The 23742-nt window shown below is 54.6% G+C and overlaps 1 protein-coding gene across 2 annotated transcripts in view; it reads right to left on the reverse strand.

Annotated features, from left to right (window-relative positions):
• The window catches only part of CACNA1C (calcium voltage-gated channel subunit alpha1 C), a 581627-nt gene that overhangs the window by 149842 nt on the left and 408043 nt on the right, over positions 1-23742 (reverse strand). Inside the window, exons 8-9 of one of the 2 annotated variants that reach the window (XM_045554647.1) lie at positions 21169-21272; positions 13654-13826 (exon numbers count right to left, since the gene is read on the reverse strand). In XM_045554647.1, coding sequence (XP_045410603.1) covers positions 13654-13826; positions 21169-21272 — 277 coding nt within the window. Of the gene's footprint in view, positions 1-13653; positions 13827-21168; positions 21273-21558; positions 21729-23742 lie in introns of those variants that run through there. The other variant, XM_045554646.1, reaches the window with a different exon arrangement.

Consider the following 23742-nt stretch of genomic DNA (forward strand, 5'->3'; position numbering starts at 1 on the left):
AAAAATTAATTTGAGTGTCCGGTTCATTATATAAGCTCTGCTGGACCAGACCTGGCCCAGTCTGGTTTTAGGTCTGATACGGACAAAGCAGGCCTAAGTCATCTGCTCCCAGGGGCAGAATTCCAAGGATTTCCAAGCCAAGATCCCGCTATTACACCCCAATTTCCAAATCCTTTTCCAACCAATATTCATTGACTGCCTACGTACCAGGCTCTCTGTTGGTGCTGGGAATACAAAAATCCCCACCCTTAAGAGTGCACACAGCCCAGCAGAGGGTGTTAAGATAGACAAACACAACAGATAAGGCACAATAAATAAAATCTATAGGTAGATGCAATGGATCACGTGCAATGAGATCTATAGCGCAGGTAGGGACCCAGTGTTCCGGGAGCACAAAGGAGGCAGGAAGACTCTGCGGGGGGCAAGGGCAGCGAGGACAAGGGAGGCAGGAAGGGAGGGGGTGCCTGAGTAGGGGGGGTGGCAGTTCGTAAGGCACGGGGGGAGGGGCTTTCCACGCAGACCAGCGTGCGTGCAGGTCTGCGAGGACCTTCGGCGATCGGCTGGCTTTCAGAGCGCAGACGGTCCTACAGGAGACCCAGTGCAAGTCCAGGAGTCGGGGACTGCAGGATTCCGGCATCAGCAGGCTGCCCCCAGGGGCTGATGGACTGGAGGGGTCCAGGTGTGGCCCAGACTCCTAGGGCTAAAGCCAATGCCTATCAACTCAGAACTACAGAAACAAAATACCGGAGCTGGAGGAGGTCTTGCTGATCTGATCCCCTCATTTCACAACCATGGGAGAGGCAAACTGGTCACTGCGTGAGGCCTGGAAGTCAGGCCGCCTGCTTTTCTCAGGGACGCGTTAGTCCCTCGACAACACACAGCGATTGTTCAGACCCCAAACTCTGGCATCCTGTCAGGGCAGAGAGATGAGGGTCATTCATCTCATGCTGCTGTATTCTCAACTCATCTAATCAAGGGTATGACTTCATGGATTAACAGAATGAGTTAATTAACGGATTACAGAATTTATAATTAGTGAAAATGACTTTATACCATCTAAGAGGCTCAAGAAGAAGTTCTGCTGTTTTTGCTGAAGCTTGGAATCTTCTTGATGCAAACCTAGGGCACTCTGCCCGGCGGGCAGCAACTGGCCACCCGAGCTTCCTAGTCAATGCGGACATGGGCCGAGGGGGCCGGGACCCTCTCCCACGGACAGTACTTTCCATGCCAAGCAGACACTCTCCCCTCTGGGGGTAGCAGGGCCTTTTTTCTCTTCTTCTGCCGGGCATAGCAAACATCATGCCAAGCTTCTGCTCAAAGCCGGACCTAGCTGACCTTAGACAATATTAATAAACACAATGAGATTCTAGTTCTGAACATTCCTGACAAAAAAGGGGTCTTTAAGTTCTTCTTGCCCCTGTGTTTCGTGTGTGTGAGTACACTGGCGTTTTGTTATTCTCAGAGAGCTTAGTTAACACGGTAACTGGCCTGCTACTGGCCACCATTATCGTATCTCGTGAGTCATTGACACGAGATGTAACGGTTGGACAGGCCGATGTGAAACTTGGACGTGAGAAGGTAAACAAAGGCTTTTTCCTTTAACGCCAGGCTGACAAGCATATAATCAAGGCTCTCCACCTGTCAGCGAGTCTCTGAGGACAGACCTCGCCTGTCACTCCCAAGCAAAAGGCACAGACAGGTCCCGGTGCAGCTGCAATCACTGGCGTCCGCAGAATGTGAGTCTAGGGTGCTGGTCAAGGCTCGCAGCCTTAGGCTTGGCAAATAACTTTAAGAACATGATTTAGGAAACAAGAAAAACCTTATCAAAATTCAAACATATATTCCTGGAAAGCAAAAACCTTTCAACTCCTCTCATCAAAGCTCATCTGCCCAGTGGATTATCCCTGAAGTTCTTTGCTGGGGTACTTCGGGCCAGTCCGATGAACTAATGTGAATTAAGCCTAAAGTATAACGAATGTGTATTTTTATGAGTGCATAAATGGCCAAATCTTTCCTTTCTTTCTCCTTAGGCTGTCAGTAGAATAGGACATCCTACCCTTTCACTCTCATCTGCCTTGAGGACCTTCCCCGGGGCCATTCTTTCAGGGCTGCATTTGCAGACTCAGGGTCTTACGTGCAACACATTTTTCTTGGTTGTCCTGTCCTTTGCAGCGGGGGAGGGCTCTAGCTGTCACTGCGCGTGTGGGTCCTGCTGGCAGATCCACGCTGGGAGCAGGAAGAGGCAAGTCTGTGGCCTTGTCAGCAAAGTCCAAGTTTAGGCTCAGAGTCAGGTGTTTGGAAATGAACAAAACTGCCTGTTTTGTTCCGGAAGCCCTCGCCCAGTTCCCATCTTGCTACTTTTGAGCATGTCCTGTGATTTTTCTGGAGAGAGTGTTGCACCCTGCTCGTGCATTTCAGAGAAACTGGATCGGGGGCTTTGCCCGTTGAGAGGAGACGGGTCCAGGCGGTTGGGAGACCACCCGGCAGCACTCGCACGGCAAGGTGCGCCTGGGGGATGAGGGACAGACTCAGGGACCTGGGGCCCCTTCTGTCCCAAAGGGTTTTAGGATTCTGTGACCTTTGGATTGTGATGCAGCCAGTGTGTGGCTACAGGAGGAATCCAGGGCCTGGGATACAGAAGGACGATAATAAACAAATGTGCCACCCTCCTGCCCTGACCGACCGTCGCCCCAGCCTAGCGCTGCGGTTTTCCTCCCACGGGACACCCCTGACGCACATGCTCTGCTGTCTCTGACTGGCTTCAGCCCTGCCCCGCTAGCCGTGTGGCTTCTGCACAACGCGATCACGGTGACTAACGGTCCAGGCCTTACAGCAGGTATTACAGCTATGTAGGAGGACAAAGTCTGTCCCATCATATGGGGGCGTGACTCTCTCCTGGACACACTGCGGCTCCCACCAAGGCACGTAGCACGACGGCGCCACCAAAGCCCTGAGTGTGGGGCTGTCACTCAACATTTTTTTCATTAGGCATTTGATGATGAGGGCAGGGACTCAATGAGGAAGAAACAGTCACTCGGGATTCTACATGTGGCACCATTTTAGGGCAGGGGACTGCTTGTGGGTGTGTTTTCTGTCCCCTTTGAACAGCAAGGGGCAGAAGGTCAGGGCAGCTCCCAGCACTGGGAGGAGGACAGACCAGCTCCCAGGAGGATGCCCCCCAGGGGCGCGGCCCTGCTGTAATCCCCCACGAGCCCCAGGGCTAAGGAGCACAGACTGTTTATCCCAGGGACCCCAGGGCCAAAGCTCAGGATGTGCAGGCCCTGGACTCTCCTCGTGGACTGGCCCACTAGCACAGGGCTCGCTGGCCTCAGGCTGGGCTCCCTGTGCCAGCTTCTCTCTCCTCCAGCCCACTGTCCACACTCAGCCGCACGGGGACCTTGCAACAGGCGATGTGTGCTCTGTCACTCCTCTGACGAACTCCTCAGTGGCTTCTTACCCACAGGATAAAGGCCCAGTGTGCGGCCCTTTGGAAGCAGCTCTCAGTCTCTATTTCTGGCCTGATCTTTGGCTTCTCCCCTGTGCACCCTAAAGTCACCCCAAAACACACGCACTTCCATTTTCTTTTCTTCTTTTTACAATTATTTTGCTTCTACAACTTTGCACATCAGGCCCCTCAGCTCAGACTGTCCTTTTCACCCTTCCAGCCATGTGACCTGCTACCAATCTGTGGCAGAGACACTGCTACGTGTCCACCCACCCCCAGCCCTTCTGCCCCGGGCACTTAGCTAGCAGCTGTTTCCCAGCCCCCCCGGAAGCTGGGTGGGAATGGAAGTGAGCGCCACACTGCCAGGCCTGGCCGCTGAAACCTCCAGCAGGCCCCCACACTGCCTCTTCTGCTGGCTGGACTCAGAGGGGCCCATGGAGCCCTCCGGGCGGGGGTCCGTAGAGCCACGAGAGGCCCCGGCCCTGAGGACTGCAGAGCTGAGCTTCCCCTCTCACCACCCCCAACCCACACTCAACTGTGCGGTGCGAAGTAACCTTCACCGTGCTAAGCGACTGAGATCTGATTTGGGGCAGCTTGTGACAACAATTAGCCAACCCTGACTGATACGGTGCCTTCCAGAATCATCCTCTGGGTAGGCAGCCCCTTCCCGCCTCTTCCAAGCTCTGTTCTGTGTTTCCCGTGTTCCTCCGTCAGTTCATCGCCGTAACCCAGTGGCGGCTCCACCTCCTTAACTGGGTCGGAAGCCCCGCAGGACAGAGGCTGTGTCTACGTATCGCGGCGTCCTGAGTACCCAGGTGGTGCTTAAATGTGTTGACTGAACGCGCCCATGTCTCTGTCGAGCACACAGGACAGTCTGGCATGCGTGTGACTCTGGGGGCTCCCCCAGACACTCTTCACTACTCTGAGGCCAGCCGTGCCGGTCTCTGTGCTCTTTCCTCCAGCTCCAGGGCTCCGTGTGCCGTGACTCAGCCTTGTGCGCCGCACGCCCCGTGATGACAGCGTGGTACGTGCTAATCGTGCCCACTGCCAGGTGGTACTTTCCCACGTCGGCGAGCAATGAGAAAGGCAGCAGCTGTCACTCTCCTCCACGGACAGCCCGCAAAAGGTGGTACCTCTTGACAGACACGGGCTTGTTATGTGGAAGGGGGCCGGGGCAGCCAAGGTCACCGCGGTGTGGGTGGTTCTGTTTCGGGGCTGAGCACTGGTCATCAGAGGACACGGATCAGAGGGAAGTTGCGATGACTCATCTCCTCTGCCACCCTCTGCTGAGCCACTGTCAGCTCCCAGGTGAGCTGATCTGTCTGAAAAGCACCCAATTAAAAACAAAGCAGCACCTTCTTGGGCGCTGCCCCTGGGCGAGGCTCCGTGGGCACAGGCAGATCCATCTGTTAAAGGGACCCATGGCTTTAGCAGGCAGGACTTCCCCAGAGACACCACCCGTCAGCTCCTCCCTGAGGTTTTGCCTGGTCAGAGACCCCCAGTGCCGAGGTTCATCAGAGGCTCAGAAGTCGGGCAGCGCTGCACGGTCCTGCGTCACCACAGGCCCTGTGACACCCTCACGGTGTGCTTGCCAAGGCAGGGCAGTGAGTGGCCGTGAGCTAGAGTGCCCATCCCCGAGCATGCTGGGTGATCAGCACCTCCTCTGATCAAGTCCGAAGGAGGCCTGACCCACAGGAGACGCTGAGAGGTCACATAGCTGATATTTCTCCTTCCAGACAAGACCATCTCGCAAACCACTGCAAACCGGCTAACTTTTTCTCCTCCATGAGCAAGATAATGACGTTAATTCTTTTCAGCTCCAGTTTAAACATAGTTCTTATAATCATAAAGTTCATCCTTTTAAAGAAATCAAACTCATGCCCCTTCTGTTATAATTTAAGACCGGTTTTTCCTATACTCCCTCCCCCCGACCTCCTTTCCTCTTTTCTGCCATCCACCCTGCTTGCAGGTTAGACTGAGGTGACAAAGGCCATAACACAGGAGATGCAGAGGCTGCTGGGCAGGGGTGAGAGGGGCCTCTGCTAGCTCCCTTCTGCTGGAGCAGGGGGGCAGCCACGGCATTCCCCGTGGGGACTGTGGGAGAGACCAGTGTGGTATGGCGGCAGCAGAACTGGGCAGCAGGCCTGCCTAATGGTGCAACTTACCCGCTATAGGGCATGGACGTGTTAACCTTCCTGAGCCTCAGTTTTCCCATCTGCAAAAGGGGCTAATAGGTTCTGCCCCTTGCTCCATTAACCACCCAGCTTTCTCTCCTGATGGGTCTATAATTGCAATTCCTTCCAGCTGTCCTCCTCAGCCCACTTTCTCACCTCTAAATGGTTTCTGCCCGTGTTGTCACCCACAATTTACTCTCTGGGGCTACCACGAGTATGGCTAAAACTGGACGAAAGGTATTTGGTCAACTAAGCAAGACTGTGAAGCGTGAGTGAGAAGTTAGTAACGCACGCTCCTGCCTCCCAAGAGGGCTCTCCGTGCCACGAGAGGGCTGGGCCTCCTCACCTGCCAGGGTGGCAGGCAGAAGGCCGCGAGTGTGGCAGTGCCTGTCCTGAGAAGGATGGTCTGGGGGGCCTGAGCGGTGCTCTCTGTGCTGGGCTGCAAGGCCAGGGAGGGGCAGGGGAGGTGAGCAGACAGAGGGTGCTCTAGGCAGAGGAGGCGAGATGCGTGAAGGTCCAGAAACAGGAGAGAAGGTATGTCTGGAAGCAGGAAGCTGCCTGGTTCTGCTGCAGGCGGGCAGGGAGTGGTGTGGTTCAAGCTCTTGGCTGGACGGATCGGAGATGCCCAAATAGCAAGAGAAGATGTGTAGGCTTTGTTCTGTAGCCATGGAGGGACATTCAAAGCTTCTAAGCAAGGGAATGTCACCATCAGCTCTAGACATAATAACCTGGCTGCATGGCACATGTTGCGTGGGGTGGGGCTGGAAGGCAGCAGTGAGGTGGCTGCTAGTCTGGGAGGGAAGCGGAGGGAGAGGAGGGGAGGGGAGAGGGACATGCCGGGGAGGGCGACTGGAAAGACTAGACTGAACTGATAACTACGGAAAGTCAAGGGAGAGGAGGAGGGAGGAGGCTCTGCAGCCCGGGGAACCGGGCAGGTGGCGAAGCCACTGGAGAGAGAAGTAGATGGGAAGATGCTGGTTTGGGCCGAGACCCTGGCTGGAAGGCAGAGGGTGCTCTCCTCCCGGCCCCGGGGAAGAGCGGGCCTTCCAGGCTCCGCTCCCCAAGGACTCCCAGCATGCTTGGGGTTCAAGAGCTGACAGCAGGTGGCTGGCTGGTCAGTGGTCCCAGGAACACAGCTGCCCACTCATCCCCTCCGAACCACAGGAGTGGCCCCTGCCCCTAAGAAACCGCACAGCTGCACAGCACGGCTCAGACCCTGCTGCTGCCGGGCCCTGCGCCTGAGCTCCTCTGTTCCCGCCGCGGACGTCAGTGGTGAGAGTGAGGCCAGCACACAGGCAGGCATCTAAAAGAGTGCCGGACCCCACTGCTGGTGTGTTTCACAGCTGGTGTTGCCCATACTCCCCACAATCAATAAACCACTTGCATTCTGGACTGTGCTGGCTTGTTATTACTGTCTTGGCCTGGGACACTTCCCAAAGTCACAGCCCTGGGAGTGCTGATGTCTGTGCCAGCTGCCCACGCACTGCCTGGGTCGTCGGGGCATGGCCGGGCTCTCTTCCTGCCTGGAGAGCCTCACGGGGGTGGGGTGCAGGTATCTTCCGAAGGGGAACAGAGCCTTCGTTACCGAAGATTTGGCTCCTTTCTGTTGACCTACTGTTGGTCACAGGAACCCATGAAAGTCTCCTGTCTGAACGTTGTGTGCCTTTCTCCTCTCTAGTCCAGAAGCACATGGCACATGCAGTGAGACGACCATGGTCTCCTGACAGCGCCAAGCCAGCAAGCCTTGCTCATGGCTGGCGGGAGCGTCGGGCAGCTCATGGTGACTGGCTGGGGGTGCCCACTGCTCACCGCACACCCAGCCCAGCCCTCGGGGGAGCCCCCACCGCTCACAGGCCAGGACGGGGCTTCTGCGAGCTTACAGGGCCGGACAGCACAGACAGACTCTGCTCCAGAGGGGATGTGCTAATGGTGGGCATGCTGGACCCTTGCCACGACAGGAACCCCCCACTGACATACCGCACATGCCACCAAGTCCACAGGGCCCCACTCATGGGTATCAATTACTGCCAGAACCGGAGAAATCCACGCATAGCCTCACAGCAGAGCCCCAGGTATGGCAGCCCCCACTAATCTCATTTCCCCAGAACCCCGACGCTTCCCACAGCACTGAGCTCCTGCCCTCACCACTGCCCTGCTGACAGGCTCATCTGCCTGTTTTCCTATGGCACTTCCCAAGAGTGGAGAATGATCTAGAGCTATTGGAAAGAAAATGTGTTCATGAAAGCAAATGAACTGGAAAGGAAGTCATTCATGATGCCACAGGAAGCCACTTCTGAACAGACAGAACAATGCACGGCTCAGGTCCAGCGATGGTCTGAGCTCACCTGTTCTACCAGCTCGGGGCAGTGCAGAACTCGTCACAGCCAGGCTGGGCACGCGCTGGAAAGCACGTGTGTGCATCTGACTCTCACGGGTCCTAACATCCTCCAGCCCTGGGCTGCGTCAGGTCACAGGGACATAGGTGAATTAAGGGCAAAAGAAGCTCTCAGGGCAGCTCAGCTAGAGACGTGTAGAGAGGTGGTTACAATTCCACAAGGTAAGTGGGGACATGCCCTGAGAGCCAACAGTGCAGTCGGGGAGTGCCATGGCCCAGGGTGTTCGAGAACGCTGGTGTGCGGGGCGGAGTCCGGGTGGGGACCGGGAGACGGGGCGCGAGGGCCGGCTCCCCCCTCTGTAGGGCAGGCGGTTGCTTCCCATCCCGGGCTCCACTTTCCTCACCTGACCTCTACGGAACATTCCAGCACTAGTTTTCTAGGGTTCTGACGAGGACCAGCTGGGAGTTACTGGGAGGCTCAGGGGCCGTATCTAGAGTCTGCACGACGGTATCTGCTCTGTCGCAGGGGTCAGGAGGGGCCTCTGAAGCACAGTCACTTAACAGTGCAAAGAAAGAACAGAATCAGTGACAAAAACAAACGCTAGTGTCTCCTCTCAGGCCACGTGCTGCGTGGGATTCTGCCATGGATGTCCAGACGTGGCAGCGCCTGGCTGCGAGCTAGGTAATTGATTGTACCAATTAAATTTTTTAAGAAAGCAAATTACTGTGCACATGTCCTTGACACGTATATAACATAAATCGGTGTCTCCAGAGTACTGCTCTCCAGCCACACCGGGCCCTGTCGTGGGCAACCGCAGCTCTTACGTATGGGCCCTCGCATTTCTGCGTCTCAGTAATACGTGGTCCTGACTCTGCAGGGCCGGTGGCAGTGTGTGGCTCTGTTGGTTAACGATGATTGCAAAAGTGGCTCCTGAGTCACATAACTGAGCACCACTGGTATAGATATTTAATCCTGCTCATCTGGCTGGAAATGCAACGTTGGTTCCACCGTCTTTCTGTCTTTCTGTGCTTATCCACAAAAATGCCCGTCGGAGACCGCAAGCTTTAGAGGGCTGGGGCTGCATTTAAACTGTCTTAATGACGTGAGAGAGAGATTCCCACATGGGTGAATACTTAATAAATGCATTTTTTGTTCTTGAGGGTGAAAAAAAGGGAAGAAAACCCCTACTCTTTCTCTTTCTGTGTGGCTTCTTCCTCTAACGTCCGGCCTTCCATCAGCTCTGACGTTGGAGTTGGAGCTGACTGTCTTTCTGACGACAGACCCTGGCCCTGGGAGCAGGGCACCTCTGCTGATGACAACCACCCCGTGCAGAAGTGGTGGTTTTGCAAGTGGGGCCTTTAAAAGCGATGCCCGTGGCTGCTTGCAGGGCAGGGAGAAGCAGCAGCCACAGGGGGAGACCTCGGCGTTACCCTCCTCTTTGCCCAGCGAGAAGAGGGGCTTTGGAGGCTGCGTGCAGGACAATGGTGCGTACACACGCCCCTTTCTTGCTTATTTGCTGCCTTTTTGGCCCTGAAATGGCTCTCGAGTATCGTGTCCTTTTTTCCCCAAGGCCATCTGCGACCACTGCATGACGAAGGGCTGGGCGTTAGACCCTGACCTCCGTGGGGCCGCAGGCCTCCTGGAGTGACTAGGTGAGTCTCTTCTCTGCCCTTTCCGGTTTGCTGGTGGCCAAGCCGCCCAGATCGCTGACAGCTGGGCCGTGCCAGCAGAGCGGGAAGCCAGCAGAGCAACGCTTAGCGCCATTCCAGGAAGTTTGCAGACTCAAGGGACTCACGGAAGACTCTGACCATTCAGCTTTTGCCCCCAGCGTCCTGCCAAACAGCCCTTGTCAAGGCCCCAGTGAGCCCCACCGCTCGTGCACGGCCAGCTTCTGTCCTGTCAGCAGCGCTGACAGCCCTTCCTTTGTGTCTCCCGCTCGGGCCACACCTTTCTAAGTCTCTTCTGCCGGTTCCTCCTGGCCACTGTGACTTCCACACACTGGGAGGCCAGGCCTCGGTTCTCGGGCCTCATCTCATTTCTGCCCACACTCACCCCTAGTGATCTTGTCCAGACAAACGGGTTAAGTGTCTTCTGCATGTTGTTGACGCCCCGGTGACTCCGTGCCGGATCTCCGCCCTGGACTCCGATTTGCCCCCAGTTGCCGCCCACCATCTCCACTGGGCCGTCCGACGGCGTTTCAGACTTACAGGCCAGACAGGACTTTCTTGAGCCTCCTGCCCTGAGGCCTCTTCCTGTCACCGTCTTCCCCATATCAATAAATGACAATTCCACTCTTACTGTCGTATAGGACAATGGCCTTGGAGTAGCTCCGACTCCTCTCTCACATCCCGTATCTGAGACGTCTGCAAGTGACGTCATCCTGGAGTCTGACCTTGCCCCGATGGGGCCCGGCGAGGCCCAGCCTCTCCTGCAGCGGCCCCTCTCGCCCGCCTTGGTTCCCTCCGTTCCTCGCTCAAGACCTCCAGAGGCGGCCAGCTGCTCCGGGAGAAGTCCGGGTTCTTAGCGCAGCGCACGCGGTCTACCACGGCGCCCCGGCCCGGCTCCCCGGCTCTCCCCTTGGCCACGTCCTCTCCCGCTGCACGCGCCTCCTCTGCTCCAGACACGTCTGCCCCGCGCCTGCCTCGGGCCTTCTCGTCAGCTTTCCTCTGCCTGGAAGTCTCTTTTCCCAAATAGCCACATGGTTCCTTTCCTAACCGCCTTCAGGTTGTTAGTGCAATGCCGCCACTCCGTGAGACGGGTCCCGGCCACCATGCCTACATCACACCCGACTGGTCCATTCTCTCCGGGCACCCCCTGCTGTGACACCACTCCGCTCACGGTCGGCTGCGCTGGAGCACACGCTCCACGGGGCAGGGACTGGGACTCCTTTGCTCAGTGCCTGGCAGAGAGCAGACCTTCACCTTGTGGGTGGATGGACGCTGAGCTGGGATATATTTTGTATGTAACTTACTGGCCACTTCACTTGCTCCAACTATGTAGCGAAATCCCTCCCTGCTGTGCACTTTCTGTTACCCTCTCGCCCGTTTCTTCCACTTCCGTGGTGGCTTTTCCCCCACAAAAAGCGAGTGACTGGGCTCCCCTTAGGCGTGCTTGGCGACCACACCTGTTCCCACACAGCACCAGCCCCAGCTCGTGGGCGCTATGCCCGGGCATGCGGGCACCACCCAGGGCAGAAGCCGCACCAGAGCCGCTGACCACAGCAATCGACCTCTCGTCTCAAAGGACTACTCGGTTTTTGAGCTGAAAAGAACTGGCGAATATCCCATGCCGAAATCTTTTAGAAACTTCAAAGGCTGAACTACTAGGCTAACTGAAACATACATATGTTTCAGTTTGTGGCAGGAGTTCTCCCCTTGTGTTTGTTTCAAAGGGCAAACTATGAAGTCCTGAGTCTAAGAACACAGTTTCTCAGCCACAGATTCTCCTTTTCTGCAAGGCTCTTAGGACTCCGATTCCTTAATCATCTCATCTCTACTTTTGACTGGACGTCCCCAGTAGACGTGGTCCTTTGGGCGCTCGTCCTGGCTCCGTTCCTGTCTCACATGTGTGCATTTTACTCTCTGTACCTCGCTGCTTTGGGTGTTTACTCCCTGTTCCCACCAGCATTTCCACTAGTGAGGGAGCCACGCTCCGTTCCAGTCCCCGAGGGACAAGAGGCAGACCCCAGATGCTCCTCCAGCCACCAGGGAGCAGCGCAAGGCGAGAGGAACAGCAGTCTCTGGAGTTTGGTTTCAGCCACAGTTGGGCTTATGACAACCTTGGCAGACTCTGTCCACTGGGGTAGGCAATTCATCCTGCTCTTCTCAAAGCCTGGCCGGAGTGTGGGGAGACGGGCCTTGTCAAGGTGATCTGCTCCAGCAGCAAAGAATCCTCCACGCTAGGACCTCTCCTCAGAATTCATCCATCTAAGCGGTGAGGCAGAGAAGCAGCATAATTCCCCTTGGCCGCTCTTGCTTTGGGCAGAGAACAGAATAACCACATGTCCCCATGGATGGCAACCGGCTGCTAAGGACGCAGCAGATATTGCATGTTTAATATCACATGCTGAGAAACATGCTCATCACCATTAATCACGAGCTAGGGGCTCCACTCTGGCTTAGGGTGGAGCAAGGGGCCAGGACAGAGTTCCTGTGTTTAGAGGTAAGCTGCTCTGTGGCTCACATGCCAGTTTATTTGTTTGCCAGACCACTCCATGCCACAAAGTAATCAGCTACTCCACAGTTGCATCAACAGTGTAATAGACCTGTCAGGCATTTCTCCAGAAAGACCCTCAATGGCATCATTGTTCATTGTTATAATCCATCAAAGGCCCTGACTTCCAGCTTGCAAAGCTACTTAGCAGAGCATGAAGGCCCCCTTAGGTCACTAAGTTATGTTGTCACCAGCCCCTTATTGTTGGTGTGCCTTAATTTTGTATTTGTGCCTTGAGCAGAGTTATCAGAAAGGGAGGAGTTGTTAGATTTATTAACTGAATCTTTGAAATGAGAGAGCAGAGATTCTGTTCTCTGCGAACACCTTGGATGTCTTCTCCCTCTTCCTCCACCTGTTCCTCCCCTTGGGGGTCTCTGCATCGCCCTCTCTGCTTAGGGCGAAGTGCTGGCTCCCTGCGCTGTCCAAACACCCTGGTAAGCTCTTTAACCTGTTTGGTTCCTCAGCTACTCTAGATGCTCAGCGTTTAGGAACCTGGTTTTGGGTCAGGCTGCTTGAGAGGACAGAAATGCACCTCTGCCGACATGTAAAATGAAAGAGAGAGACTGCACACACAAAGAGGGAGAAAGAGTCACAGAGATCAGGGCCCTGCGAGACACACAGAGCAGGCAGAGCTCGCCCAGTGGTTCTCAGATTCACCACGCACCTCAACACCTGGGGCCCCATCCCCGGAGTTTCTGAGTCCGTGGGTCTGGAGTGGGGGCCAAGCATTTGCATTTCTCACATGGCACTGCCGGTCCGGGGACCACACTCCGAGAACCACCAGGCTGATCTGATGAAAGCCTGAATTTCCATGGTTCCTCATCTTTGATACACCAAAGTCAACATCCTCTGTCACTCTTTTCCATCCCAGCAGTAGCCTGCCCAACCGTCTGCCCCGGGGAACCCCAGGGGAAGGATCTGGCTCAATTTCTGTAATCCAACTGTTCCATCAACTCCTCTGGGCTTCCCCGACCCTGACCTCTGAATCTACCTTCCTTAGGAGAAAGCCTCGACTCCCTTTCCCATGAGAAAGTTCAGTGGTGCCTGGAAGCCTACTGCAAAGGTGGGGAGAATCCCACACAGGCATGAAGTTCTCCAGGTGCCTGTCTGGGAGAAACTGTTCCTTTCAAACCAGCCTGGAGCAGGAAGCCTGCTCCCCGGCCCAAAGAGATGGAGCCTGGAGGAGGAGGAGGAGGAGAAGGAGGAGGAGGATGTTGATTTAAAAAAAGGCTTCACCTTAGCAAACTCTCAACTGTCTTATAAGGTCAAAGATTCTGAGAAGAATATGTGGTTTTATAGATCAACAGCAATGATTTCCCACGTGGGACTAATTTCTATGAGCAGCAAGTGACCGTGACCGTTGAGACGAGTGCTGCTCCCGGGGACAGACCTGGGCTATAGAGAAAGGCTGGCGGCAAAGGTTTCGAGCCGACTTTGGTGCTGCCCCTCCCAGAACCCAGCCCCAAGACAGAAGACGGCTGCTCACTGTTTCGCGGTTTCTCCTCGTCCATGCCTTCGTCCTCGTTCTCGGGGTCGATGTCTTCTGCCTGCGTGATCCAATCCAGGTAGCCTTTGAGATCCTCTTCCAGCTGCTGCTTCTCCCGCAGCTTCTGGAAATCTCCCCGAGCCTTGGCCTTCTCCCTCTCTTTGGAAAACTCTCTGGCGAGAGTGAGAGGAGTGGGCAGGGCAGGGGAGCAGGAGAAGGGAGCAGCAAGAGGGCCGTGGAAGGAGAGAGGGAGAAACAGTGTTAATTGCTTTGCACCCAGAGACATGCCCACCCGCCCCCTCTCCACACGCAGCTCTCCAGCAGCCCAGGTTTCACTCGCACAGAGATGGACAGCAGCACGCAGGGGACACTCCCGACACAGGCCGTGAGAATCTAAGGGGTGCATGAAGTCCATCTCTCCTGGCTTTGCCTTTCAGTAACAAGTGTTCTCCAAAGGCCTGCAAACCCTTCCAGATGGTAACTGAAAACATCCACAACAGTCATTCCACCCAGGACCGGGTGGTAACTAAGAAATCCCACAGGAGTCTGCAGGGGACACCAGGTGTTGGGGCTGGCAGTGTGCCCAAGCCCACTCACTCGCACTGGGTCCCGAGAGCCAGTGGTGTGTGTCTCTTCCCAACTCTGGCTTCAGTGATGTCCCGTGGGGAGCTCAAGACCGGCCACGGTGGGAGTATTTGCACCACGGTGACTGGCAAGTGCTAGGAACCAGGGCTTCCCCCGGAGCCAGCTGCCGGATATTCACCAGTACACCACTGACTGAGGGCCAGGCGGGGTCACTGCCTCTATTCCTACTGCTAGAGCTCAACCCGTCGCTCTTGGCGTGCCTGGAAGGATTTCTAATGTGGAGAAGGCTCTTTCCCGTGTGGAGACAAAGGAGGATTCCAAACACAAGAAAATGTCCTGGGGGCTGTCCTTTTGGTGAAAAAAAAATCCAATCAGAATAGAAAAATACATAAAATCAAGATGATATAAAAGTTAAATGATGCATTCAGTTTAAAGTAATAATAAGTAGAAACTGGAATTGTATTGGGATTTGTTGGAAGAAGGGCCTATTCAAAAATTTCTGACAGAATGACTATTTTTTTTTTTTCTATTTCCTATAATTCTGTCCTCATTTTCTGACTTAAAATTCACTTTCTGGCAAGGAGGGGCTGGCAGCGGAAAGCAGTCACCAACAAGGTGCGTTCTCAACTCTCAAAGCAAGTCTGTGCCTTTTCTTCCAAATTAGGTCTATGGGAGGATTTGTCTTTGCTATGCTGGCCGTGGGGAGGTGGCCCTCGGTGGCATGTGTGTGCACGCGTGTGTGTGTGCATGCATGTGTGTGTGTGCATGCGTGTGTGTGCACACACAGGCCTCCTGGCTAATTCCTGGAGCCTCAATTCCTTCTCCTCTCACCAGCGAAGGCTCGGTTCGGGGACGAGAGGCTGCTGGAACCAGCTGGAAGGATTTCCTGCACAAGCACACTAAGGAAAGTGCTGTGGAAGGAACCACAGCACAATAAACCACAGGGGACGAAAGCTCCACTCCTAAGTCCACCGTCACGTGGCACGGCTGTCACCACACACACCGTCTGGCGTTTGTGTTCTGCCCGTGCCACCCAGGAGAGCGTCAGACTTTAGCACACACCATTTCTATGGTGAAATGGGGCTGGGGCGGGGCCTAGGGAACTTTGTAGTTGGCAGAATGTGGGGGCTCTGAGCTAACGAGTTCTCTTCAACTGCTGCCTTAATGATGCTCTGGGCTGGATTGAATTTTCTTCTTAAATTTGATTGAATCCAATTCTAATTGGATTGAACTTGCTGTTTCTTGGGCATCCTGCCAACCCACGGGTACCTTCATTTCCTTCCCAGGGAGTTTTATGCCAGGGAAGAGGGGCCAACTGACAGCTCACATAGGAGCCAGAGGCCTTGTGTTGCTTTGCCCACCCCCTGCTCTCACTGTCGGGGCTGGGCACGGAAAGATGCCAAACCTCTTATTCCCTGGACCTGGTCACGCCTCCTAGGGCCTTGGCCTTGCTCCCTGGAGACAGTAACTTCCTATAGCATTTCCCTCGCTCTGCAAACCAACTCCAAAACTGCGTTTCAAGGGCCCGGCTCTTAACTGTCTGCCTACACCCACTTGTATTCTCCGTTCCTTTCCTCTGGAGTGGGTTTGAGGTTGCAAGGGACTAAATAGCCAATGGCTCATTTTAGCTCTTTTGGGTGATTTTGCAGAGGGTTCACATTCTGGTTACAAAACACAGACCCATACTTTTTTCGGAGTTGGGAAAACAGAACTGGGATCCAACTGGAGTAGGGACACCTGGCCCGGTCTTGTTTTGTAGGAGCCTCCCCATGGGCTGATAGCTCACCATCTGTACCCCCAGGTCCCTGGGGAGCTAAAATAAACACCAGGAGGAGAAAAAAAAAGGAGGTATGCTGATGATTCTGGCTGGCCTGAAGACATTTTCTCTTGCAGAGGGACAGCTGTGGGGCCGTGAGGGATGGAGAGGTGGCACAGTCAGATCTGAGCACCGCCGGCTTGGAGCACGGGCACACCCAGGCTGGTGGCAGGATGGGAGGTGAGCAAGGCTTCCCCCGGCAGCCCAGCTAGGTGAGTGATCTGTGGGTGGCAGTGCTGGCTCTCTGTCGCTCGCTGCCTGGATGCCAGCCATGTGCCTGCCCTGGGGACTGCGCCAATGAAGACGTGGAGCCCAACCTGACGCGCCCAGGGACCAGAGCTGGGGACACAACCGGTCACAGCTGTGGGATTTGTCACAAGACTGAAGTGCATCTCTTGCCAGCAAGGGCGGGCACGGACGATGAGGGTAGCGGGGGAGCAGGGGCTGGAGCTCAGCCACGCAAAGCGTGCAGGTGGGAAATCCAATCGGTGCAGACAACCGGGCTCTAGGCCCTCCGATAACCAATACAGTCGATCCTCATTAGTTGTGGACTCCATGTTTACTAATTCACCTGCTCACTAGGATTTGTCTGAACCCCAACAACAGTACTTGTGGCACTTCCAGCCATCTGTGGACGTGGCAGACGGCAAGGCCTCACGAGCTCCCAGCTGAGGTCGGACAAGCTGATGCTCCGCCTTCCTGCTTCGGCTCTTGCGCTGTCAACAAGTGTTCTTCTTACGGTCCAGTTAGTGCCAGGATTTCTGCATTCTTGTGTGTTTTGTTGGTGATTTTGCTGTTTGGAGTAGCCCCCAAGCACACTGCTGAAGGACTGTCCAGCATCCCTAAGTACAAGAAGGCTGTGATGTGCCCTGTGCCTTACGAAGAATAATGTGTGTTAAATAAGCTTCATTCGGGCATGAGTTACAGTGCTCCTGGCCAGGAGCTTTATGTTAACGAGTCAACGATATATATTAAATAAGGTGTCTTTAAACAGAAACACAATAAAACAAGGTTACATACTGATTGGTTGACAAGATGCTATGACCAGAGGCTTGGGAACCTAACCCTGCATTTACCTGGGACTCACTGATTCCGTGCCGGTTCCTGGTAACTGTACAGAACGTGAATGAGGAGCACCGACTACGGACGCTGCCGTCTCTCCGCCTCCTGCCGTGAGGCATCTGTGTCCTATCCTTCCACTGCTTTCTTCTGCACCTGGGTATTGTGTCTCAGCTGCGGTGCCAGGGCCTAGTCATACTTCCAGGTTGTAAAATGCCTGTCTACCTGGTCGTCTGCTTTTTGGGGGCAAGAGACGTACCCATCTCCCAATGGGAAAAACGCTGAGTGGTCTAACCCTGTAAGAGAGCCTGGGCCTTCCGCCAGCTGAAGGCACACGGCCGAAGCCCTCTGCAACCACTTAACCAAAAAGTAACCAGATTCCAGAGTCCAGAGACTTCCAGCTCATTACAGCTTCAAGTGCAATTCCAAGAGTCTCATGGTCACTATTATCATTCTAATCCTAGGAGGCCAGAGACTGAGATTACTAGAGGAGAAAGTAATCGCAATCTGATTATTTACACTGATAGCAATCCTTTGTTTTGCATAGGGTTGATGTGAGGATCAACACGTAATGAACAAGGAAGTATTCTGAAAAAAATCCAAGAGATGTGTATGCATTATACTGACCCTATCTGGCCTCATCAGACGTAAGGTGTTCTGGACGTGTGAATGTTCTAGATAAAGGAGGCCTGGCCCTCTGACGACCAAAAATCATTGAATTTCTACCTTTTAAATGGAAGTGTACAGGGTGTCATCTCCTCTACCTTCATGAGCAGAACTCGCCAAGCACAATGCAACCTTTCCTTAGGGACTGCAGGATGTCATTTATGATGAGTCATGAGGATGTGCTGGGCTGTAAACTATTATCTTCAACAGATGGATGCAGGTTTCACACTCGCGCCCCCAGTCCCACAGGCTCCATGACTGCAGTGCTGTTGACTTGGTGGCTCTGCACCCTCCCAAGGACCAGGACGGTTTGCAGGGCTGCCAGCACCCGTGCTAAGCAGCCCTGCCCTGCTGCAGGCTCTGGGCGGTGCCTCTGCAGCTTCTGGCCCGGCCCCTTTCTGTTCCACTGGCTGCCCCCAGGAGCCCGCCATGGGCTGCTTCTGTGCTCACGCCCTGCCTCCTGCAGCTTCTGCTCTCCCCCTCCCCACTTCTTCACTGTCTTTTAAAAACAGGGACGTAACCAGGCACGTGGGTTTGGGGAGAGCAACATGTGGCGTTAGGGATAGAGGCTATGGTTCACGTTGCTGGGCTCGGCCCTGGATCCTCCACTTCCCACCTGTTAGAATTGAGGTAGTTTCCTCTTGTAAACCTCACTTTTCTTCTCTGTAGAATGGAGACTGGAACGCACCGAGCTCAGAGAGTTGTCAGGAGCATTAACCCAGCTGATCCCCCTACAGCACCGAGCACGGAGCCTGACACATGGAATGGGAGTGACTGTTAGTGCCATCACTGACACAGTGAATTCCACGGAGCTCTGAGACGTCTGTGAATGCTTCTGAAAAGCTGGCTTAATCAGAAGTCCGACTGAGGAGTAAGTGGGTGTCTTACTGCATTCTTGTGGGGGCCATTCTATTGTCCTGGCTAATCAAGAGGCCGACTCGAAACTGTTGCCACACTGTGCTCAGCCACCAGCAGCCCGGCTCCGGCTTCCGTCACTGCATGAGGTCGGGGTGGCCAGCTCTTGACCTCCTTAAACCAGGAAGTGGAGGAGCTCACTCGGAGACACCTCTCTGCCCTTCTGGGCAGGTGTCCGACCGGTGACTGCCATAAGCAGATGCGGGGAAGGTCTCCAGGAAGGACCAGCGTATGGCCTGAGGGTCCCAGGTTCGCAGGTCAAATAGCCTCAACGTTTCTGTTCTGAATCAACCAACATTTTTGGTATAACCAAGTGCCAGGTTTTGGGTGGGATGTCTAAACACACCCTGTCTCATGTGAACGGACTCAGGCCATGGCCTCCAAAATGACCTTTTCTCTAACGGCAGCAGCTTCTGCCATTTCACTCCTCTGCTTTGACACCACGGGAGGAGCACTCCTGCGGTGGGGGGTCAGGCATGCCGTGGGCACAGCTTACCCAGCCCTTAGGGTCTGGCCCTCGTCCTCCACTTCAGACTCCTCTGGAGAACTTCACTTGCTCAGATTTGGTTCCTAATTTCTAGGGGAAGACAGTGGGATTATATTTTTTAAAAGTTTCAAGCTATGGTTTGTGTTACTCTTCAAGCTCATTCAACGTACGTCTACTGGGAGGTGGTGGCAGGAGGGGAGCCGAGATGTGACGAGCTCTGGCCCTGGTTCTGCTACTTGCCAGCAAAGTGACATTGTGTAAGTCACTTAACACGTCTGGGCTTATACTCCTCATCTTTGAAAGGAAAGGCTGGAACAGCTCTAGCATTTGATGATTCTACTCAGTAATTCCAGGTATGAAAGAACCAGTGACACCAGCCACTGTGATGAGGGCACCGCGACTGGGCACGTGCCAGGCCTGGTCACCACGCTGCGCGTTTCACAGATGACCTCACCCTATCATCACAGCCACCTGGCCGCAGGTTTCATCTCCTTAATTTTTTCAGATGGGGAAGGAAGTTTAAAAAGGTGAAGTTGTCCGACAAAATGCATCCAGCAAGTGCAGAGCGGGGGAGACTCAAGTTTCCCTCTGGAATTGGGGTGATTTCTTCAATGCTTTCCTTGGAGAATCACATATAAAACAGGGGCATTTTCTTGTGTTTGAACATAAAAATTAACCCCCCCTACCCTCCAGGCAACTAGCCAGGAACGTACGTCGTTCTACTCGTCCTTTTCTATCTCTGATGGACGGCACTGGTCCCCCGTGTGGCCTCGCCTTGGCAAAGGGCACGATGTCATCCGGGGCTGCCACCTTGCCCCACCACTCGAAGGGGGCAGGGTCTTTCCTTCACCAGATTCCAAAGGTGACCCCAGTGCTCCTGCCCTGCCCTACACTGCCACAGGAGGTGGAGTAGCTGTGCCCCATTCCCACACCGAGTGACAGAGCAGAGAAATCCTCCTTATGCCTACATTGATCCCAGCATTAAGGTCTCTAGATTTCTAGGAACGACTATTCAAAGCAGCTGACCTGTCTCAAGCAGAGCAGAAATAGGTTACCCCAGCCCGCAGCAGAGGCAGCAGAGGGGTCACCCATGAGCAGGTCTCTGGGAGCCTTTACGTATCAGGCCTTGGCGTGGCTGGCGTGCGCTTCCAAAGCAGAGCGGGCTGGGGAAGCATCCCGTGCACTTCCACAGATAAAAGGTGGCCCCCCTCAGGGCTACTGGACGCTCCAGCCACACGCCACTTTTGTAATTTCATCTGAACAAGGGCTGAAGGGGGTAGACTACATAAACTTAAAGGAAAGTGTATCCCAGCTCTGTTCTCAAGCGGTCTGTGGCCGTCAACAGGTAAGTGTCCCTCCCGTGCAGAAAAGGGAACCCAGAGATGGACGGCTCAGTCCACGACTCAGAATGAAAAGAATCAGATTTGAGTCTGTATTTGCTGTTCGCATTTGAAACCAATCCCTCCTCACCCTGGCCTGCGCAGCGCCGGGCAGCAGCGATGCAGAATCTCTCCCCCAGCCTGCCGCGAGTCGTGACCGGCTCACGAGGGCAGGCACGTGCCCGCCTGCGGGCTGCCACGCACCAGGCAAGCGCCAGTCTCTGAACCCCTCAAACTCACGCAGCCACACCGGTCCCACTCCAGGGTCTCACCAGGCCACTCCTCAAGCTGAGGATGTCAGCAAGGCACAAGGAGTCCTACCCTGCCTACCCGAACAGCTGCCTGAGCCCGCACAGGCGCTGGATGAGCTGGCGGGACACACAGAGCCCCAGGCGTCTCTCCCCTCTCTGCCACCCAAACCAGTGGGTTCACTCTTGTGCGTCTGAACTTTTACCCAGCCAGGCCAAGGACATTCACGTCAAGGCTCCCAAGGTGACCCCTTACCCAAGGTTCAACAGAGCCAGAAAAAGAATAGAGCCAGGAAGAGCAGGAAGAATAAATAAAAAATAAATGGAAAAATCAAGACCTTTTTCCTTGGTCCTGCTTACCCGCTAAGAACACCGAGAACCAAGTTAAGTACAAAAAATGACCCTATGATGATTAGTGTAACAAAATAGATCCAGGGCCAGTCCCTTCCTACGGCATCATTGACCTGGAAGAAGGGAATGATAGTTAGTGAGACACACCCAGCAACCGAGCACGGCCAGCGCCCAACACCGGCGCCCGACGCCGGCCCGAGCAGCCCGGGGCCGGGATCCTCCAGGTGCCAATCAGAGGCCAGATAGCCTGCCCAGCCGGGCGGTTGGATGGAGGCTTTTGTTTCTGGTTTTCCTGGGCCTGTTAGGGTCCCGTCCCTGAGGATCCTGGCAGTGGGTCTGCTGGGACCTGAGGCCTTGCTCGGCTGCATTGTAAGGAGGACATAGAAACGGTCAGCTTACCCGCTCAACACACCGAGAACCAGATTTAGAACGAAAAAGGATCCAAAGATGACCAGACTGACAAAGTACACCCAGGGTAACTCATAGCCCATAGCGTCCTGCATCTGGAAAGACGAGGCAAAGTCAGGAAGAGAGAAAGCAGAATTGAGTTAGAGCAAGAGGCAGGCAGAAGGGTGTGTGGACAGGTCTCGAGGAGACAAATGGGGCTGAATTTGGTTTTTGGCTGAAGACCCACTGTCACCCTTGTCTACATTCAAAATACTTCCCTGTGGCTACAAAGGACCCTCACAGGCTCTGCCTCAAGAGGAATGTCTGGCTCTCTCTGTTGTTTAATTTTCTGGAACAGAAAAATTCCTCCAATGCTTTCTATTCACTCGTCTGAGAAGGTGGGTGACCTCGAAAAATAATATCTTGAGCATGGGATGGCTTCAGCTCAGCTGGGTTTGTGTGGCGTCAAGTCCTCTGCCGCACCCTGAGGCACACTGCCGGCCCCTGGCGTCTGCAGTGCGGCTGCTCTCACTCGCCGGCCTGGAGAACCCACACTCTCGAGGCAGAGGAAGAGCTGACATGTGAGGAAGGAGATGTTCCTGAAGGGCCTGAGCTTGGGCCCTGGGCCGTGCCCAGCACTGGGGGCTAAGCCCCCGTGCTGTGTAGACACACAGGCCAGGGCAACTGCGTGTCGGCAACTGCAGCTTAGACGGAAACGTGGGACCCGGGACTGGAACTTCCTGGATGATGGAGACAGTCACGCACCAGGGCTGGACCCTCTGGGCCGGGGACAGCTCACCGGGAGCATCCCTTCCCAATTCCATGTTCAGTGGTTTCACAGTGGCAGCTTGACAATGGCCACGGTGGGGTATTCACACCACTGAAATGGGCAAGCACTACGGGTCAGCCCCTCCACCCCTGCCCCTGGGGAGGGACAGTTCAGCATTCACCAGCTCACGACTCGCTAGAGCGCGTGTGAAGATAACTTACAGAGCAGGCTTTTATCAAATAGGAAATTTATTCTGATTTAGTTTCTCAAATCTATTTCTTCTGATGCTTTCTGATTAAACAGGGTTTAGTCTTAGCTTCCCAAAAATGAGCCCCCGCTTTGTTCTTGTGAAACAAGCTCACAGAAACCGAAATTCCTAAGGGACACAAGCTTCCTGAATGATGCTCGTTGGTGGTTCTCAAAGTGTGGCCCTGTGGCCAGCACCATCAGCGTCTTCTGGGAGCCTGTTTGGAAATGCACATGCTCGGGCCCACCCTGACACTCGCGGGGTGGGCCCACCCTCCCGTGTTTCAGCAAGCCCCACAGTGACTCTGATGCACACTTGAGAACCACTGCCCTGTGTCGTTCTCTCCACAGCTCCCAACTTCCAGCATAAGCACACAGGTGCTGTGATTCACCACATCTAAGGCACACAGCAGCAGTGCTCCAGGTGTGGTCAGAAGGCTGCAGGCAGCAGAATCATGTGGGAGAACTGTTAACAAAGAAGATCCCTGGGCCCTGCCCCACGTTCTCAGTGTGGCTCAGAAGTCCGTGTATTAACCGCCTCCGGTGAGTCCACGGTGTGCTACAGTTTGATGCACACTGCCACAGTTTCTACCCCAGGGGCCTCAAACAAGCAGGTATCAGTGGCTTTGCAAGCTCTGAGCAACGTGGCCATTTACCTAAGTAGGCTGGATAAATGCTATGTTCTTTGTGTACCAGGAATAAAAAATACTGAGAAGTACTGAGATACCTACCAGGTCTGGCTGGTTTGCAGGGTTACATTTGCAGGGTTACATGTTCTTTACTGATCCATTAATATTTATCTGGCATTACTATATTTGGTTGGAGAAACCCAGCAAATGCAGCCACAGGGCCTGGTGCCGACACCGTGTGTGGGATTGCAGAACTGCGAAGGCGAGGGGGGAGGGCCCCCGGCACGCGCCACTGAACCACGCAGTCGGGCAGTGCAATGTAACCTGAGTTTATGTCATTCCTGAATGCCCTGGTGTACTCTGTCCACCGCACTTGCCACTTTATAACTGTGTCATTTACTTATTTCATACCTTCATTATTTATTTTTGTCCCCCATGCTAGAACGTGAGCTCTATGAGGACAGCAGGCCTGGCCTGCTTTGCCCACCGGTGTATCCCACGTGCCTGTGCAAACCCTGCACTGCAGGGCCGCTGCAGGCGAAGGCATCCAGG

The sequence above is a fragment of the Lemur catta genome, chromosome 6 (genome assembly GCF_020740605.2).
Source record: "Lemur catta isolate mLemCat1 chromosome 6, mLemCat1.pri, whole genome shotgun sequence".
NCBI lineage: Eukaryota > Metazoa > Chordata > Mammalia > Primates > Lemuridae > Lemur > Lemur catta.